Raw genomic sequence first — 20,165 nt, forward strand, 5'->3', positions numbered from 1 at the left:
TGCCCTCTCCCCTCCCCTCTTCCCTACATCTCTTACCCCTTCTTCTCCCTACTCCCCTTTCTCCAGCTCGGAGGGATTAGGGGCTAGGATGGGAATGAGTGAAGGTTGTAAAGCCCCTGGCTCCTTACCCTCATGTTCACACTGGAGGATCCCCAAGGTCCTTCCTTGAGGAGAGGTCCTTCAGTGGGCAACAGCTGACCCTTGTATTCTGGAGCTGACATTGAAGCCTGGGGAACCAGAAGCTTATTCTGGGCAGCCAGGTCCCCAGCCTCGCCTCCAGTCCCTAGAGGACACTGCTCCTTCTTCACTGGGACCCTTCTTCATTGGTTCAACTGTGGGGAAGATCAAATATTGATCAGCTATCTTCACAGAGAAGGATCTCTCTCTCTCTCTCTCTCTCTGTTTCTCAGTAGAAAGAGCCCAGGGGCATGGGATACATACTTACCCTAGGTCACATGGGGAAGAGGAGCCTGCGTCAAAGACCCAGAGAGGCTGGGGAACTGTTAAATGTTAGAAAAATCCCTCGGTGGACTTTGACCCCAAGGGGAGGTTGGTTCTAGGTAGTACTATCTCACTTATCCTGACAGAAATTTGCCCCTGGCCATTGGGATTTCTATGCCAATTGTGACGCTCATCTACATCCTGACCAACGTGGCCTATTACACAGTGCTGAGCATTTCAGATGTCCTTGGCAGTGATGCTGTGGCTGTGGTGAGTCTCTTGGGATCTCCATTTGCTCGTCATCTTATGATACTGAATGTCTCGATCTCTTTCTGCAGCTGCTCCAGCTCTGCAGGGCCAGTTGATGGATCTAGGCCAGAGGGTGGGCTGCTCAGATGCGACTGTGTTTGTCCCAGAACCATAGATGCAGGAGGCTTATGAAACCCTGTCCTGTGCTAAGTGCCCCTTCTGTGCTCTGCCTCCAGACATTTGCTGACCGGACATTTGGCATGTTCAGCTGGACCATTCCCATTGCCGTCGCTCTGTCCTGCTTTGGGGGCCTCAATGCGTCTATCTTTGCTTCATCAAGGTACTGTGCCTCTGTTTCACTGATAACAGACTGCAATATTTAATTCTTGGAGTCTCTAGGTGAGCCCATAAGGGCCCTTTTTTCCCTGTTTCTTCTCTGTGATATACAGGGTGGATATATGTGTGTATGCATGTGTGCCTGACTTTATGCAAACATCTGTGTACTGGTAACTCACGTTTCCATCTAAGGCAAGGACAGATTGATAAGAGGTGGAGGGGAGGAAGGCAGTAGCTTAGAGTAGTGATCCTATCAGGGACCAGACTCTAGGCTCCTTGTGGGTTATGCTGCAGCCCCAGGATTCATTCCTTTAAAAAATGATTATTGAGCGCTTGCTGTCTACCAGGTACTGTACAGGATGACTCTGCTACTCAGTTCACAGAAAACACTGAGGCTGACAAATAGGCTTCTGCTCTCCTCTCTGTGCAGAGACTTATATATAAGAGCACTGTCCTTCCCATCGTTTCAGAGAAAGGAGCAGTTCTGCCTCTCCAGGCTGATTCTGCTACCTGGTCTCAGGCTTCTAGTACTTCACCTCTTCTTCAGCACTTTGCTTCATCGCTTGGCCCTTCTCTTTGGGGGATGTTCAGTTGGAGCCAGCACTGCACAAGCTTCTCTCAGCTCCACTTAGAGAAGTTACAAAACAGCTTTTGTCATCTCCCCTTGTCCCCTTACTGGACACACTTCTCAAGGGAATGGTCTGCATTTCGACTGTCATTCATTTTTCTATCCATTATACTTTGGCTTCTACTACCTAAAAATATTTCTATTAAGGGTATCAGTGACCTCCTTCTTAGCCTGCCTTCAGTCCTTATCCTACTGGATCCCCGAAGTAAGTGATGCTAACCACCTTCTACTTCTGAAACTATTTCTGTGCCTTCTGTGATATCTGATATCTGAGAGGAAGTCTTCTTTCAGGATTTCTCTTCCACTCAGCCTATGAATGTTGCTGTCCCCAGGGCCAGGTGTGTAATAGGTGTTCAATAAATATTTGCCACATGAACAGACAGGAGGGTGAATTAATAAAAGAAATAGTTTTGTCCTATTCATTCTTCTTACTAGTTTTAACCCCCCAGTCCATGTACTTGGGGCCTCTCTGGGGCAACTAGAGTACTGGAGAGATCAAGGCCTTTTTTTTTTTTTTTTTTTTAAAGATTTTATTTTTCTCCTTTTTCTCCCCAAAGCCCCCCAGTACATAGTTGTATATTTCGTTGTGGGTCCTTCTAGTTGTGGCATGTGGGACGCTGCCTCAGCGTGGTCTGATGAGCAGTGCCATGTCCGCGCCCAGGATTCGAACCAACGAAACACTGGGCCACCTGCAGCGGAGTACGTGAACTTAACCACTCAGCCACGGGGCCAGCCCCTTAAGAGAATATGGTATCATCTTCCCTCTTGTCAGCCTAGTGTGGCCAAAGGTGCACCCGGTGTGGCTCTTCACAAGTTGCCCCACGCAAAGACGGTGTTTCCCATAGCCTCACCTTTACTGATACCTGAGACATCCCAAATGGCTCTGTCAGTCATCCCAAAATACTTAGATAGTAGGTGCCTTCTAACCTCACTCAATTATCTTGTGGCAGTGACAGGATAGGGGTGGGTGTAAGGCACTCAGTAGGAGTCTGAACCTGCACATAAAGGGGATGGCAGTGATGTCAAGATAATGCACAATTTTTTCTGCCTGTGTTACCTTCTTCACTTTTTCTTTATTACACATGTAGCTGTCTTTGGCTTTGTACTAGACACCTTTGCCTCACCTACAGATTACCACTTTCTAGCATCCCCTCTACCACATTTCTTTTCTTCTTAGTACAAATTATTAACCTTGTGAACCAACTCTAACATCTTGCCCTGTGCCACCTTTCCAGATGATATCAACTCCTGTGACCTGGATGGCCCACAAGTATCTCAAACTTAATATGTATCCTATATGTGCCTTGTCTCCAATTGTGATGTTGTCAGTCCGTCAATTCTCCTTGCTTAGCCTCTTGATTTTTCCCTTGGTGTCCACCTTGTCTCAGCTCAAACATGTGCGTGCACACTCACACATAGAGGATCACCAAATTTGATTGAAGTTATCACATCTTTTCTGATCGCTCCTTGGCCAGGGTGTCTACCCTTGTTCAGGCATCATCTCTTATGGGAGGTTGTTATGGATAACCTTCTTGTATGGCCTTCCCCCCACACCCTAGCCTCTGCCTGCTGTGGTGCAGTCTGTATGATGCCAACCAGAGTCTCTGAGTCAAATCCCATCAGGCCGTTACTTCAAAGCCACAGCTGGCTCTCAGTGTTTGTTCAGACTCCACACCATGGCCTCATATGCAGATTCTTCCCAGAACTCTCCTCCCACCACTTATCCTAGGACTCCAGGCATTCTAGCACCAGCCTTCAAAGAGGCCACACTCTTTCATGCCTCAGGTCTTTTTTGCCTTTGTCTGTGCTATTTCATGTTCACTCACCTTCTGGCAAACTCAGCACTCCTTCCCAGCCCAGATATGATCATCTCTTGTGAAGCTTTTTGTTCCCCAACACACACCCCAGCCTCATGATGTGTGCTGTGTGCTCCATGATGTTGCGAACTACCCTGGGTGGTGTTTCATTTCTCTACTACTCTATTTCCCAGTCAGTAGGGTTCTTTGTGTGCAGAGAGGAAATGTGGGTTGTCTCTTTGATCCTCAGGCTCACCCTAGTGTGTCACATCTCAGGAGCTCAGGGAAGATATGTGGAGGGCATGACCGAAGTCTGACTGCGCTTCTTTAAAAAGTCATTGTGCTAAGTATGAAATTTGTGGGGTAACAGAACAGGGGTACCCCTGGTGGCGTGGATTGGGGTGCCAGTGGACGATGGCAGGGTGAGGTATCCATTGGGAGATGTGAGGTATTTGTGATTGAGAGAAGTGGAGTGTCTGTGGGTGATAGTGGGTTCTATAGCTGTGGGGCTGGGAGTGTCAGTGGGTAACAGTGGGGTAGGGCATTCATGGGTAATGGTGAGGTGCCCATGATTGGAGTGTGGAAGCATCTGTGGGTAAAGGGAGGGGTAAGATGTGTTGGGCATGCCTAGAGAACATAGGATTCTCCTGAGAGACTACCTCCTGCTTTCTTCTGGGGCTCTGAGCCTAGTTTGTCTGAGTGAGAAGTGTGGTTGCGTGGCTGAGTAAAAGGATCCTGCTGACACATTTTTTGTCCTTCTAGGTTGTTCTTTGTGGGGTCTCGTGAGGGCCATCTTCCGGACCTTCTGTCTATGATCCACATTGAGCGTTTTACACCCATCCCTGCTTTATTGTTCAATGTAAGCTCTGCTGGGGGAGTATGGGAATTGGACACATCTGTGTGTTACTCCTCCTGCTGACTTTATGAGGAGACTGTTGGGTGGGAGGAATACTAGTTTCTTGAGATGCTTCCTGAGCTCCTTAGTGTTTCTTCCTTTTTCTTAAAATTATTTTAAAATATGAAAGTAAAACATGGTCATATTAGAGAAGGCCGACACTACAAAAGCATAGCAAAAATGAATTTGTAAGATTTATCTTTCTTTTCTCTATGTCAGTAGCTTCTTCTCTTTCTTCTAGCTCTTTTTTTGTCTTTTTGCTGAGGAAGATTTGCCCTGTGCTAACATCTTTGCCAGTCTTCCTCTGTTTTGAAAGTAGGTTGCTGTCACAGCATGGGCGCTGACGAGTGGTGTAGGTCTATGCCCAGGAACCGAAACCTAGCTGCCAAAGCAGAGTGTGCCAAACTTAACCACTAGGCCACAGGGCTGGCACATAGCTCTTTTTTTTTTTTAAGATTGGCACCTGAGCTAACAACTCCTGCCAATCTTCTTTTTTTTTTCTGCTTTTTCTCCCCAAATCCACCCAGTACATAGTTGTGCATTTTAGTTGTAGGTCCTTCTAGTTGTGGCATGTAGGATGCCACCTCTCTGTGGCTTGATGAGCAGTGCCATGTCTACGCCCAGGATCCAAACCAGCGAAACCCTGGGCCACCAAAGCAGAGTGTGCAAACTTAACCACTTGGCCATCGGGCCGGCCCCAGCTCTTTTTTTTTAATTAAATAATTTTTAGAAAAGTCAGGTCAGTTGTACACCAACTACCCTAGGAGCTTCTATTCAAATCATAGATATCATAGATTTATATATAGTGAATTGCAGTAAAATGTTTTTATTTTATTTATTTATTTATTTATTTGAGAAAGATTAGCCCTGAGCTAAAATCTGCTGCCAATCTTCCTCTACTTTATATGTGGGGCACCTGCCACAGCATGGCTTGCCGAGTGGTGCCATGTCCGCACCCAGGATCCGAACCAGCGAACCCCGGGCCACCAAAGTGGAATGGGCGCACTTAACCGCTGCACCACCAGGCTGGCCCCAGTAAAATGTTTTATTCCAACAAAATCAGTAAATTATGAAAGTATTCTGACAGATGGAAAGAGTCCTGGAGAAGGACCTTCATTTTCTAATTTGCACTAAGGTATTATATATATAAAGGCTAACAGGGATCCTGAGAAAGGCCTTACTCCAGGATTGGAAAAACAGCTCATTTTTCTTGTCATTTAGTTCTTTTATGGTTTCATTACTTACGTTTAAATTTTGCATTCATCTGGAATTTATATTTTGGGGTATAGAGTGTGGTGGGGATTCACTTAATTTTTTTCTCAAATGGCTAGCCAGCTAGATCAGTATCATTTATTGAATAATCCATTTTTACACAGTTTTCAAATTGTTATAATATAAAAGTAATAATGGCTAATTTTTTAGAGTGCTTCAATGTGCCAAGTAAAATTATATGCCCCTTAAATGTATCATCATCTTAACTAATCCTCCCCGTTAGCACCAAGCTTCATTATTTAGCTTTATATTGACTATCTGAAAACTAAAGAGGGACTGAGGGTACTTCTTTAGTTTTTTCCCCCTAGAATTTTCCTGGTAATTCTCAAGTTTATTTGTCTTGATGAGCTCTGGTATCATTTTGACAAAATAATAAAAAATCCTCTTGATATTTTGATTGGTATAGCATTGAATTTATAAATTTAGGGGAGATCTGTCATCTTGTCTTTTAATTAATTATCTTCCACTCCACTTTTCTCCTCTCAAATACAGGGTCCCCCTTCTCTCCCGAGAATGAACTCTTTTAATTTTAAATCCTTTGTTGATAATCTGGGTGAAAAGATAGGTAGGAGGAACTCCATATTCTTGAAGTTTAAGCAAATCTGACCTTGTCCCAGGACTCTTGTCCCTTACCTCTGTCTTCTGGGTTTCAAGGGGCAAATTCAGCCATACCTCTCTCCCTAGGGGTATGGATCCATTTTGCTAATCTGCATTTCTAAGGCCCTAGGACAGTGAGATAGTTCTGGAGGCATTACCCCCATTTGTCTGCCAGGTAGTTGGGACCCATGAGTAAGGGTCTTCTGGCCTCCCAAGGGCACAGTGTGATTCATGTTGAGGTTGGTGTGTTGAAGTGAGGAGGGCCTTACTGTCTGCCATCAGAAAGGGAAAGGAGTCTGGTTTGTTGCTGAAGTGCTGGCAAAAAGAAGGGAGGCATTGAGTGTAGGAAAGGCCCCCAACAGAAGAGGGAGAGATGCCACTTTGAAGATTAATGCAGAGAATGGACCTACCTGATGCCAAAGGGTCGCTGAAAAGAACTGGAGGTAATCTGGTGAAGCTAAATCAGCAGTCAGCAGATCTGGTGCTGACTGCTGGATGGTGGAGTCTCCTGAGGTGGCCTGGTGGTGACAAGGCTGTCCCATCCCTCCCCCTCCGCCCCAACTTCCAGTGCACCATGACACTCATCTACCTCACTGTGGAGGATGTTTTCCTGCTCATCAACTACTTCAGCTTCAGCTACTGGTTCTTTGTGGGCCTGTCTATTGCTGGACAGCTCTATCTTCGCTGGAAGGAGCCCAAGCGGCCCCGGCCTCTCAAGGTCAGTGACTCTGGGCTGACGAGGAGGGGTGGGCCCTCTCCCCAAGGTGCCTTCTTGCCCATACCTGGCTCCCCCATCCCACTTTACCTGATTTCTCACCTCCCTCCATTTCAGCTGAGCCTGTTTTTTCCCATCGTTTTCTGCATATGCTCCTTGTTTCTGGTGATTGTGCCCCTCTTCAGTGATACCATCAATTCTGTCATTGGCATCGGGATCGCCCTCTCTGGGGTCCCCGTCTACTTCCTGGGTGTTTACCTGCCAGTCTCCCGGAGGCCACTCTTTATTCGGAATGTCCTGGGTGAGCTTTTCTTTGCCCATCACTCACTGGCCGTGTGTGTGTGTGTGTGTGTGTGTGTGTATGTACACAGATGTGTGCAGAGGTGCTGGTGATGGATAACAGCTTCCCACATACCAGTGATGTGCTGGAGGCTGTGAGACCTGGCTGCCCAGCATGACTTCTTCCCTTTTGATCTTGACATGATCACTTTAGATCTAACTTTAGAGTCCTTTTTTGGGGTTAAAACACTACCTCCTGAAAGTGCAATCCACGTGGGAAGACGAGGAGTGACGCATTAGACTCGCTGGCTGGGCATGGGTTGGAGGACAGTGAGGCTTGTTGGGGGTGAGGGGCAAAGCTTGGCACAGGGTACCCAAGGGACACTTAGGGAGAGAGCTACTGATGTGATGCTTTAATCAGGCTTGTGGTGTTCAGATTGGGGTTGCAGCTAAATGTCAGTCTGCTAAATCCTGTTCTTTTCTCTTTTCATTCAGCTGCTATCACCAAAGTCACACAGCAGCTTTGCTTTTGTGTCCTGACTGAGCTAGACGTTGCTGAAGAGAACAAGGTTGAGAGAAAAACTGACTAGAGGCCAGAGGTGATGTACCTGAGGCCTGGAAGGTTGGCTACCTGTGGCCACCGCCACCAAAGTCCAGATGACAAGACTGTATGGGCCCAACCCTCTTGTACTAAAGGAGCCTTTTGGCCCACATTATGTAAGGGGGCTGAGGGCTGATGGCCTGCTCAGGTAGTTACTCTCACTGGTAAGCTATGGGAGGAGACTCAGGGTCTCGGAGCAGCCTGAAGGTGGGGAACTTCACAAAGTGATGGTGGGGAGGGCTCCGGGAGCAGGGGAATGGTTGTTCTGGGTGGATACATGCAGCCCTTACAAACACTAAGTTGGTGAGTTTCACTGCGGGGAGGGGAAGTGCTAGGTTAATAGCTGTGGCTGATGGTTTCTGAATTTGATATTTGAGGTTTGAACCAGGAGTCTCTACAGAGGGGCTGCTGTATGGGATGTTTTCCCCTGACCAGGTCCAAGCACCTGACTTGAGAGGCCTGGAATGCTACCATTTATTTCTCTGGCTCAAAATCCTTCCCTGGGGAGAGGGCTGTATTCCATTACTTACTGATATTATTTAATCCAGAACACCAGTTCTATCAAAGCATTGATGTTCATTTATTTACAAGATGCAGTAGGCTGATTGTGTTTAAAAATTCAAAGTACCCCAAACCAAGTCCCTCTGCCCTTAGAGGTGGTGGTGGGTCAGACTCTGACCACAAATTTTACTCAGTTTTAGCACAATCTTCTGTTGAATCTTACCTGCAAAGGTGAACTTTAAGATTTTTTACTCATGTACTGGTTATACTTTAGTATATAGATAGGTCACATGTTATAAGCATCTGGCTCAAGTTCACCAAGGATAAATGAACAAATTGGAGTCAGAAGTCTGGTGATACTGCTATTTTGAAGGATAATCCTTTATTTGAGACCTTAGGTTTTTGTTCTAGTTGATAGAAAGTAAATCTCCAGGTTTCTGGTATGAACTTTAAGAGGATAGAAACTGTTGTAGAATTCAGGTGGATCACCTGAAGTCTTTCAGCTGTCCATGGCTTAGAGAACACCTCTTGGACGTAGGCCACCAAATAGCTTGTTCCTCTCTGTAAGGGCTGGTGTGAGGGACTGCTGTGCAGACCCACGCGAGCTCACCTTGGTGCTAGAAGTGGTCATTTTCTTTTTCTGAAAACCTTACACCAGGCTGCATCCTCCTCCTCTTCTGTCCCTGACACCAGGCTGTTTACACTGAGCCGCCTTGGTGTGGATCATCGGATAGTGCACTCCTCTCCTGCCTGCCTCCCCTTGCCCGAGGTCTGGTGGGGCCGCAATCTCAGGAAGAGCTTGGTACTTGTGGGGACTTCTATTTTCTCCCTGTGGAGATCAGTGAAGACTCTGGGAAAACAGCTACTTCAACCTCAATCTGGCTCCTCAACAGACTGCATGATTGGAAGCAGCTAATCTGGTGCTCAGGCTGTGCTTTAGCATCCAGCTCAGATCAGAGCAGTAGGTTTGGCGTAATGGATGTTCCTTTATGGGCAGCATGGCTGCACTGGATTGTACAACTGTCCTGGGATGCCCCTGGACACTGTCATCCAGGACCCAGAAGAATCTGCTGGCTTGGCACGCCCAATGGGCTTCTTGTCCTTAGGTTTTGGATTGGTCAATGATAAAGACAAGAACTCAGGCAATTTCCCTTCTGACCATTCTTTTCAACCAAACTGGCCCCAGTCACAGACAAGGGAGTAACCTTGGTCATACTTGCTCAATAAAGACAATTTAGGGGAGCACGATAATTGCTTTTGGTTCAGGGCATGCATCTGTGAGAACATGGGGGGACATTCCTACTGTCATGAGTTAGGGATTTGCACAGCAAATTCCTGCCTGACAACAGGGAGTCTTGTGCAAAGGCTGACTTGCCTAGACTATGTAAACATGACTTCTATCTGAGCCAAGCTGGCATCTATCCCAGGGATCCTCTGGAGCTAATCCTTTAAGCAGAGTGTGCTTATCTTGAGGATCCCTGACCGAGGCTTTAGCTTTTTCCACTGAAGTAAATGACCAATAAATCCCAGGAACTTGCTGCCCTCCAGTGGCTTCTTGGGGAAGCAAGGGCCTCACACCCCAGGTGCCCTAGTACTTGCTTAGTGAGCCATGTCATCCTCCTGTCATTACTGGATGGTGACGGCGTTCTTCCCCTCTATACTGGATGCAGACTTCTCCCAGGAAGCCTTCTGTGGGAAAGAAGCCACAGACTCCCTACAGCACTCAGGCTTCATGGTGGAATTAATTTCCACAAGGTCTTTGTTGTTCGTCTCCTTCAATCCTTCTCCTAGTGCGCTAATCCCTTTTGCAGTGAGTACAGTTTGTCAAGTTGTCAGCCCTTTAATGTTGGCATACCTTAATGAGTACATAAACAGCAGTGAGCACATTATAATGGCACAGAGTGGTTTTTAATCCTTGTTTCTGTGCCTACAGGAGACTAAGATGACTAGTATTAGACATGTAAGTTGCTGCCTGTTACTTGCAACACTGTATTGTACCTTTGTGGATAGTAAGGGTGGGAAACCAGTTATTGGTGTAGCTGTAATAGTAGGGCCTGAGTACACATAGACACAGAATTTAGTCACTTTGGCAGGTTTAACTCCACGTAGATAGGAACTAATGTAGGTAAAGACTTACAAAATGAACATAAAGTGAAAGAATGGGTGGAGACAGGATGGAAAAGTAGAGATGCTTATGAAATCTTAAAAGAGGTGGAAAGACATATCCCTGTGTAATTCACCTGCCCACATGATAGCGAGTGTGCCACAGGACAAGAGGGCACATCCTGAATCAAAGGCTTTGAGTGTTGTTTCCCTAGACCTGCACTGTCCAGTACAGGAGCTACTAGCCAAACGGAGCTAGTTAAGTTAAAATTAAAAATTCAGTTCCTCAGTTGCACTAATCACATTTTAAGTGCTCATCAGCCACATGTGGCTAGTGGCTACTACTGCACAGTGCAGATATAGAACATATTCATCTTTGCAGAAAGTTCTATTGGCCAGTGTTACATTAAAAGAATCAATACCAACTCTGTCAGAGTTAAGGCATGTGAGGTTTGGAAAGGAATAGGGACAGAGTTTGCTTACAAGAGATACAAGTTCTGCTAACAAAATTGGTCCTGTTGATAGCAGTTTATTTTTGGTGAGTTCTGTGAATAAACATTTCCTAATGGAAAGCTAAGCTCAGGATGTGCTTGCCTTAGGTCCTTAGTGTCTAAGGTCAATTCTGAAACTTCTGTCTCATTAACCCTCCTTTTTCGTGGGGGGAGTGGAGGGAGTAGAGGGAGTACAGCGGGGAAACACCTAAGATATTCAGATTTAAAAGGTTTCAAAGGAATTACTTGCTCGCATATTTAAAGTTAGTTTTTACTAAACACAGAGTATTACATTCATACATACTCTGTTCCTTGGCACCACTGCCAAAGGAAGACAGCAATCTTTACAACCATTATTAGAGTCAGGGAGCAGGGAGGTAGAGACAGCTGTTAATTAAAACCTCTCACAGCTCAGGCAGATTCTACTTCCTTCCCTAATTGCCATTACTATCCAGTCTGTGCTGCTACAAGGGACCCACTACAGCCCTTCTAGATTCCCTTTATCAAAAGAAACAGGCTTTTACTGGAGCCAGGTGGCCTGCTGGTATCAGAAAGCTGAGTCTTAGTGCTGATGAAACAGGAGCCTCTCCTCCACTTACTGGCTTCAGTGTAGGAGATTGGGAAAATGCCCGGGCCAGGAAGCTTCATTTTTACAACATTTTTTTTTCCAGACTGTAAGATCACTTTTGATTGAAGCAAAGGGGCCCTAATGTTAGTGGAAAAGACACACTCCATTAGCACCAGTTTTCACTGGTAGGATAGCGCTGTTAGACATGCTTTTTCCTTCCATATGTTAAGCTAGGAAACCTGAGTGGATGTTATCAGGGCAGCTGGTACTGTAGTCTTAGAGCCCTCAGGGGCCTGAAATAGAACCTCATAGGTATCACAGGAGCATCAGTCTGAATCCAGGTCATGTGGGTTGTCGTAGCCAAACTCCTTCTGCACATCCAAAGGGTATTTGCGCCACATCTGTGGTCTGCTGCTGCCGCTTTCCTCTTCACTGAGGCTGCTGTATTCATCAGAGCCTAGAATGAGATAACAGGCATGGGCTCTAATTGTATGATTTCCTAGGTGACCAAGAAAGCCCCTTCCCTTCTCAAAAAGGTCTGTTTTCTTTGTTTCCCATTATAGAATACTTGCTCAATAAAGAGAATTTAGAACAATTTTTTAAAAGTCATATTCTTACTATCTAAACCAACATTGAAGTATCTTGTCATTTTTAAGTATAGGATTTTTTTTGCTATAATAGTTATATCATATTGCAAATATAATTTTGTACCTTGCCCCTTTCCTTTTAGCATATTATAGGCACTATCACGACAGAATATTCCATAGTTTAATGTTCCTCCGTTATCAGACACCAAGAAATTCTTTTTGTTGGCACTTAGAACATCATCACCAAAGGAACTGTGTTGCCTGAGTATCCTTCCTTCCTCTTCCCCCCAGATGCCATGTCTGTGTTGTGTCTTTCTCAAACAGTTGTAAATGCAGCAGCATCTTAAGAGGTTAGATAACTGATTTGTGAAAACCCTGGGCCTACTCCTGGCAAACCTCTCCAATACTTTTGCTGAGGCAGGGAAAGGGACGAAGAGCTAGATGTTTCACTTAATCCCAGCCACTCCAAACTGTTGCAATATTTTCCCATTTTCTGGAGAGAAAATGAAGCTCAGTGAGATGAAGTGACTTGCCCAAGACCCACAGCTAGGCAATGACAGAACTAAGGATTTGAGCCCAGGCCTGACTGACATTACACCCTCTGCAGCCCCCCTGGAAACACTAGTCCTTGGGTCTCCTACAGCTCCAACAGCTTGTGGTTGAGCTGTTGCAGTTCAATGGCAGAGAAGGAAAGCCAGTTAAGATGTACCTGTCAACTGTACTCATACCTCAGTGTTGGGTCTCACCAGTCCCTCCCCATTCAGAGCTGCCACCCACCTACCTCTGGACTCTTCATCTCCATCACTGTTCTCCTCCTCCTCCTCCTCCTCTGGGTACTCATTGCGCCAGTTATTCTCACTGTTCTCGTCATCTTCATCTTCATAAATGTCCTCTGGTTGTTGGTCATCATTCACCTGCACATCTCAACACAAACATGAGTATAAGTCAAAACCTCTAAGATTATGCTCTGGCAGAAGCTATTAGCAGACTAACTTGGAGCTATCATTTAAGGGTCATGTTAGTCTGACTCTGTCTACAAAAGACTGTAGCAACCTTAGGCTACAAGAAGGAGACAGCAGCCCTATTCCATTCAGAGTCCAGCTCCAGACACCACATTCCTGGTGGGACAGACTGAATTCCACCAGAAGGGAATGCACCAGGGTGGGGAGGGGAGACAGCTTTGAGCAGGTGATGGCAGTGATCTTCAAACTCCCAAAGGGAAGCCAGGTGGGAGAGGGATTATAGAGATTATGGGTGATACCAAAGGTCAGAACCAAAATGTAAGTGTGAGGGGTACAGGAAAGCAAGCTATGCAATAATCCAAGGTGGGTGCCTAACTGTGAAACTTTGTGCAGGTGTGGGATAAGGCGTTCCTTTCATAATAAAAGTATGACAAGTACCACCTTAACCTTTCTCATTAATCGTTTTAGAATTTAATGATGATGATGTCAGGATGTTAGCTTTCTTAACCCACCGTTTTCCCCCTTTTAAGATATAACTTAAAAAAAGCGGGGCCAGCCCAGGGGTGTAGTGGTTAAGTTCAGCATGTTCCACTTTGGCACCCCAGGTTCGTGGGTTCAGATCCTGGGCACCGACCTATATCATCAAGCCATGCTGTGGCAGCAATCCACATACAAAATAGAGGAAGACTGGCATAGATGTTAGCTCAGGGCAAATCTTCCTCAAGCAAAAAGAAGATTGACAAAGGATGTTTGCTCATGGCCAATCTTCCTCACCAAAAGAAGAAAAAAAAAGGCAAAAGCTTTTGTTCTCATTCATGTTAGAATTTCTGGTTTTGTCTATTTTATTATAAGCCCCTATACCTTTTCCCCTGAGAGTGGGTAGGTATAAACAATAAAGATGATGTTGCAAACTTTGTAGAAGATTCATTAAGAGCAAAAATTATCAATATAGATGGTCTTTCCCCAAAACTCCTTGCACTAAACCCAGGTTCCTAGAAGGCATTTAGAATAAATTTTTCCTTTTAAGCAAGGATAAGAACAATGTTGATCAAGATTGGAAACCAGGGGCCGGCCCAGTGGTGCAGCGGCTAAGTGCACACATTCCGCTTCGGCGGCCCGGGGTTCACTGGTTCAGATCCCGGGTGCGGATGTGGCACCGCTTGGCAAGCCATGCTGTGGTAGGTGTCCCACGTATAAAGTAGAGGAAGATGGGCACGGCTGTAAGCTCAGGGCCAGTCTTCCTCAGCAAAAAGAGGAGGACTGGCAGGAGATGTTAGCTCAGGGCTAATCTTCCTAAAAAAAAGAAAAAAGATTGGAAACCAGAGAGGCAAAGCACCCTGACTAGAGAATTGCTGAAGCTGCCTCATACTTCTCACCCTCATGGATTCCCTTACCAGCTCCCACTCTTGGCTGTAGGGCTGCACAGAGAGGATGTTCTCAATCCATCCTGGAGTGGCCATTTCCAAGTAGTAAATGTCATACACATAGTCGTCCTTCTGTTCCTCCTGGTGCCCGACTCCTGGTCCATCTTCAGATATGGTCAACCGCTCACGAATCAACTCTACAGAATTGCAGAGGATCACATCTGGATCAGATGTCTGTAAAGAAAACATGATACATGTTTGACCTAAAACACGGCTGTTCCAAGAGGAAGAACCTAACAGCTGGGTAAAGGAAGCCCCCTTACAATTCTCTATGTTGGATTTAAGATTCTTATCCCTATGGCCTACTAATCTCTTTGTAATTAGCTATGAAATTTTAAAAATCAAATATCTCTAAAAAATTAATGTGTAGTACTTCTTGTGAGATAGAAACTTACAAGATAGCCTCCTGCTCTTTTGTGCTTGGCTGTCACAAGAAAGCACAAGTGAAGACTGGCCTGAGGAGAGGGGAGGCCAGCAGAGCTGGCTAGTCTTGCCCCCTTGTCTTCTCTGAGCTCCTCTGGTATGATGTTCTCCCCTTGGGGATCTGCAAGCCCAGAGCAGTACCTCTATGGCTGACTCCCAAGCCATCACCCACTTCTTAGCTTGCCCACACTGACATCTTGCTTTTAGTCACAAATAGGAGTAGACTCCCCTATAATCTTCTTCCTGCTAGAAAGAACAGCTCAAGATGGACTGCCCTCAAACAGAACTGACCTAGGTTAAGATGTACTCCAGTGCTAACAGGCTGTGTTATCCAGGGTAGCACAGGCCAATTTGGAAACCAGGGGGACATGCTGCAAATGACCCCTCTCTACAGCTTCATCACAGGAGGCTCTGCAGCTCAAACCAGATACCATACTAGGGGCATCCCATGGCCAAGGCAGACAAGGGCAGACCAATGCTCTCTATCACTTACAGGCTAAAGGGAATTAATTCTTTGCTCTGAACTCAAAAGGAACTAGAGACGTCAGTTTTTGTGCAGACCCTTGACCAACCTCAAGGCTGTTTACAAGGAAAGTTCTGGCTCTAACTCACACGTCCCCAGACCTTAGTCCAGCAAATTATGCAGCCATTGAAATATGTACAAAGACTAGCAAACAGAAAAATGCCAGACAGAATTTTTTATTCAGAAGACAACAAACCAATTTTACTCCATTTACCTTTGTAATAGGGATAAAATGGGTACTTTCCCTTCTTTACTTTTTACTTTTCCATATTTTTTCATATCTCTGATAATGAACATATATTATTTTCATGAAAGAAAAATTATTTTTAAGTCTAGTCTATGTGTATGTTTACCCATATTTTCAACTATACTACATATAACATTTTCTACTGTTAAACACATATAAGTACTTTCCCATCTTGCCAGTCTTCATGGTTATCTAAAAATTTAATAGTCCCGGCAGTCGTGTATGTCAAGTTCACAGATCTAATTTTTTGTCTCTATATACAACATTGCAATGAATGTGTAGTTTCTTGCATTTGAAAAATGAGGATAAAAGTACTTACCTCATAGGGTTTTTGTAAGGATTAAGTGAGTTAAATTAAGAGAATATAACAAGTCTTAGCACAGTACTTGATGCATAGTAGTTACTTACTAAACCAACAGCTTTTATTACTATCATAGCTGTTTGCTTCTCTTGAATTATTTCCCTAGGATAAATCCTGGGGAGGAGATTACTAGATAAAATGAACTGAACCTTTTCACTTTTTTTTTTTTTTAAGTTTTTTTAATTTTTTCCTTTTTCTCCCCAAAGCACCCCGGTACATAGTTGTATATTCTTTGCTGTGGGTCCTTCCAGTTGTGGCATGTGGGACTCTGCCTCAGCGTGGTTTGATGAGCAGTGCCATGTCCACGCCCAGGACCCGAACCAACGAAACACTGGGCCGCCTGTAGCGGAGTGCGCAAACTTAACCACTCGGCCATGGGGCCAGCCCCATGAACCTTTTCACTTTTTAAGATTTCCTATTAAGTAGTACTTCATTTGTTTGAAAGTCACATGGCATCAATTTAAGGAGAAAACCATTGTAATTATGGCATAGAGATGCTGTCACTAATTTTTAAATTTCTTCAGATTTTCAGATGGCTTTAGAGTCTGAACAATGAAAATAAATTTAAATTGTTTTAAAATAGGCCACAAGCTATTTTTAGGATTCCACATATGTAAAGCCATGCTGTTTCTAAAACGTTTCCATCAATTTTAAGCACTACAATTGTGTACATTTTGATCACATCCTTGCCAGTAGTGCTATCAACAACCTTTCCCCTGCTAGTCTAGTATGCATATAAACCTGAAGTTTGCTTTCAACCTAAATTCATGTTTTTTAAAAAAATAATTACTCTGTGCAAACGTTTTGGATGTGTATACATTTTGTATTGTGGTGGTGGAAAAAATCTGTGTTCACATCTTTCATCAGTTTATCTACTAGTTTTTCTTACAAAATTGAATGAGCTATTTAATTGACTCAATTCCACTGAACATCGGTTTACTTTTAAAAATTATTTGATTTGTAACTCATCAATCAGTCTGGAATTAGTTTTGGTAAAAGATGTGGCTATAGACATCATGCCCAAATTGCTATCCAGGTATACTAGCACCATGATTAAATATTTTTTTACTTGATATATTTTGGATTAAAATTTTTACTTTTTTTTTTTAAAGATATTTAATTTTTTCTTTTCCTCCCCAAAGCCCCCCGGTACATAGTTGTGTACCTTTAGCTGTGTGTTCCTCTAGTTGTGGCACGTGGGATGCCGCCTCAGCATGGCTCCATGAAGGGTGCCATGTCCGTGCCCAGGATTCGAACCGGTGAAACCCTGGGCTGTCCAAAGTGGAGGGTGTGAACTTAACCACTCGGCCACGGGGCCAGCCCCAAAATTTTTACTTTTTAATCTTCAAAAACTAGTAGAAGGAATGAACTTTTTCTTTAATGTTTATCAAGAGGGAGCATACCATGGGCTGAGAATTTTCTATTTCTATAGTCTTACTGCACGTAGACTTTGTTTTTCAGAAGTGAGATACAAAGCAAATTTAGTTAACTGTAATGTAGTGGAAAGAACACTGGATTAAACATGAGAAGATTTGCATTGTAGACCTAAATCTGCCTTGAATTTGATATGTTAGCCAGGACTAGTCCTTTAACTTCCCTTTGATGAGTTTTCCCATCTGCTCTATCTTTACTTTGCTCAAAACCCTCCAGTTACTTCCCATCTCAGGATGGAAGGCAACATTTCCTTAGAAGTACCTACAGGATCTAACAGGCATCTTCCCCCTAAATTCCTTACTATTCTCCCCCAGCTCACTGGGCTCCAGGCACAATGATCTTGAAAACACCAAACTCAACTTCAGGGCATTCCCACTTGCAGGTACTCAGCCTGGAATGCCTCTCCCCAAGATATCCACAATGCCCTGCCATTCACCTCCTTCAGGTCTTCACTCAAACGTCATTTTCTCAGCGAGACCGTCTCTGAAATGGAACCACTCATTTCCTTTTTTTCCCCCGACAGTCTATATCACCATCTGACACTGAATTTACTTGTTCACTGTTTACTCTACCTGATTGTTAGTTCCTCACTGCTATAGCCACAGAACCTAAGGACAATATAGTGGGCGCTCAGTACGTGCTTATTGAATACGTAACCTAACCTGTAAAACGAGGCTATTGCACCGGATCATCCATTGACTCATCCATCAATAAGGTGAAGCCGGTTGCATCCCCTTAACTGTGTGTTGACTGAGCGCCCAGACTCTTGGCACTATCGGTCCAAAGCCCAGCGTTTGCCTCCGCGTGTGTACTCACTTTGCAGGAGTCCGCGGCGGCGGCCTCTAGGTCTCCTTCCTCGTGGACCAGGTCCAACAGCTGAAAGCCTGCGTCCTCGGCGGCTTCTGGGTTTCCTGGCGCGTCCTCGGACTCTAGGCCACCCAAGGGAATCCCCGAGGATCGGCGGCTAGAGACCACCCTGTAGCGGCCCTCCCGACGGATCTCCCGAGCCGATGCGCGGAGGTCGCGGCGGACACGCTGCTGGCTGCCCTGGGACGGGCGCAGGGCGGCCCGCACGAGCGGCTTGACTGGCTCCTCCTGGGGGGCAGTAGGGGAGGAGAACCAGCGTAAGCAGGGGTTCGTGAAGGGATGAGGGATACACTGTCAGTCCGGATGGGCCCCGAGATCCCCCTTCACGGCGGCTCCATCCCCTCCCAATACCTGGGAGCGCACGGTGGCCACCAACTGGAAGACATTCTTTTCTGCCGCTCTCTGTAGACCTTCCGGGGGCGTCTTTTGGGCCGCCGACTCGAGTGCGCCGCTCCGGAGGCGTTTACAGGCGAGGACAAGAGCCTCGGCGGGCTCCGCACTGCGCTTCCGCTTCACGCGAAGCACAGCTGTCCTGCCGGCCTCCATAGCGGCTGTCGCGGAGCACTATGGGAAGTCGTGGGGTGCGACGGGAGAGCCTTCAAATTCCGCTTCCGGGCCCTGCCCCCGGCACGCTCAGCGCGTGTTGGGAGTCCCGCCCTCGGACGCTGGCCGCAGCAGGACGGCGGTGGCGGCGGAAGTAAACGGAGAGGTTCCAGTGGAGGGTGAGACGCTGGGTGGGTTGGGAAGGTGGGGTCGCGGTTGGAGCCCCGGGTGCAGCCAGCATCCTGTCCTCAGCTCCAGAGCTCTTGCGTGGGCGTACTCGGACCCCGGGGTACACATCTCTTCGGGATTCTCAGGGACCGTTCTAGAATCCGCGTGGGACGGATTGGAGTGCCTGGGCGGGCGTGAGAGCGTAGTTCTAGGCGGGCCCCGGCTCTGGCGTTCTGTCGGGTGATTGCCGCTTACTGAACCCGGGGCTGAGCTCCTCTGTGGGGCCTTGATCGTAGTACCTGGCGCCTCTCCTCTGCAACAGAGACCAAGAACCGCAATCATAGGGAGCTCCAACCATCACTTCTCTAACTGGGCCACTGTTCTCTGATTCAGGGAACTGCTGATGGGCTCGCCTTTCCCGGTCTCTGTGTCTGAGTAGTTGGAAACCAGTCTTCACCACACGCTAGCTAGAGTGGCTCTGTAAAAGGATACACTGGACATGGATATTCTTCTACTTAAAACCCTTGAGTGTCTAGAACAAAATCCAAACACCTTTCCGAAGCTGACATGGCCCAGTGTGACTTGCAGAGGCCCACCCTTAATCTTTTATTGTTTCTTCTCCTCAAAGTGCTTCCATCAGTCAGGTTCTTGTCAGTTTTTGCCTATGCACCTAGTTCTTCCCCATCTTAGGGCCTTTTCTTGGAAAACCTGGGGTAAGGATTCCTGAAATGTAAGCACTACTCTTTCCCAACTTTTAACTTGGCTTATCTTGCTGGTCTCAACTTAAATGCCACCTTCCTCAGAGAGTGTCTCTATAATCTTGTTATTCTCTTTCATGGCACCGGGTGTAGTATTCCCTTTCTTGTGCTCACATAGTCTGTAATTGTTTATATTTAGTCTCTCTCCACCGTTAGAGTAATCTTTTGGAGGACAAGGAACTCTTCTATCTTATTTATGATAGTCCTCCAGTCCCTAACATAGTGCCTGACTTATAGAAGGTACTTAGTAAATTTTGAAATGAATGAACCAAACATCTGTTCTGGAATCTGACTAGTAATGCAATTAGAGCTTGTTGGCATGGTGGTTTCCATTCTTTCCTTGTAAGTAACCACATGTGTTCGTAGCTCTTCGAAAATGAGGAGTGGGTCAGAGTA

At 45.7% G+C, this 20,165-nt stretch overlaps 3 protein-coding genes across 16 annotated transcripts in view; 2 read left to right on the forward strand and 1 right to left on the reverse strand.

Annotated features, from left to right (window-relative positions):
• The window catches only part of SLC7A6 (solute carrier family 7 member 6), a 43,724-nt gene extending 31,657 nt beyond the window's left edge, over nucleotides 1-12,067 (forward strand). For 7 of the 9 annotated variants that reach the window (XM_008518231.2, XM_070613745.1, XM_008518230.2 and 4 more), the window contains exons 5-10: nucleotides 588-711; nucleotides 927-1,030; nucleotides 4,213-4,309; nucleotides 6,783-6,932; nucleotides 7,047-7,230; nucleotides 7,704-12,067. In XM_008518231.2, coding sequence (XP_008516453.1) covers nucleotides 588-711; nucleotides 927-1,030; nucleotides 4,213-4,309; nucleotides 6,783-6,932; nucleotides 7,047-7,230; nucleotides 7,704-7,798 — 754 coding nt within the window. In that variant the 3' untranslated portion in view covers nucleotides 7,799-12,067. The remainder of the gene's footprint in view (nucleotides 1-587; nucleotides 712-926; nucleotides 1,031-4,212; nucleotides 4,310-6,782; nucleotides 6,933-7,046; nucleotides 7,231-7,703) is intronic. The other 2 variants (XR_011538487.1, XR_011538488.1) reach the window with 1 other exon arrangement.
• SLC7A6OS (solute carrier family 7 member 6 opposite strand) lies at nucleotides 8,668-19,138 on the reverse strand. The gene is made up of 5 exons (XM_070613755.1): nucleotides 18,652-19,138; nucleotides 18,250-18,528; nucleotides 14,416-14,619; nucleotides 12,841-12,973; nucleotides 8,668-11,929 (listed from the first exon to the last, which is right to left on the reverse strand). The coding sequence occupies exons 1-5, from the start codon at nucleotides 18,844-18,846 to the stop codon at nucleotides 11,799-11,801; spliced, it is 942 nt and encodes a 313-aa protein (XP_070469856.1). The 5' UTR covers nucleotides 18,847-19,138; the 3' UTR covers nucleotides 8,668-11,798.
• The window catches only part of PRMT7 (protein arginine methyltransferase 7), a 43,782-nt gene continuing 42,486 nt past the window's right edge, over nucleotides 18,870-20,165 (forward strand). For 2 of the 6 annotated variants that reach the window (XR_544591.2, XM_008518237.2), the window contains exon 1: nucleotides 18,870-19,022. The gene's annotated coding sequence lies outside the window, so the exon portion shown is untranslated. The remainder of the gene's footprint in view (nucleotides 19,023-20,165) is intronic. The other 4 variants (XR_011538486.1, XM_008518238.2, XM_070613742.1 and 1 more) reach the window with 3 other exon arrangements.

This window comes from Equus przewalskii, chromosome 3 (genome assembly GCF_037783145.1).
Source record: "Equus przewalskii isolate Varuska chromosome 3, EquPr2, whole genome shotgun sequence".
NCBI classification, from domain to species: Eukaryota; Metazoa; Chordata; class Mammalia; order Perissodactyla; family Equidae; genus Equus; species Equus przewalskii.

Coding starts and splice junctions, on each gene's coding strand:
- SLC7A6OS (XM_070613755.1), bottom strand. CDS start 18,846: ATGGAGGCCGGCAGGACAGCTGTGCTTCGCGTGAAGCGGAAGCGCAGT. Junction 18,529..18,651: donor TGGCCACCGTGCGCTCCCAG/GTATTGGGAGGG, acceptor ACTGCCCCCCAG/GAGGAGCCAGTCAAGCCGCT. Junction 14,620..18,249: donor CCGCCGCGGACTCCTGCAAA/GTGAGTACACAC, acceptor TTTTCTTTACAG/ACATCTGATCCAGATGTGAT.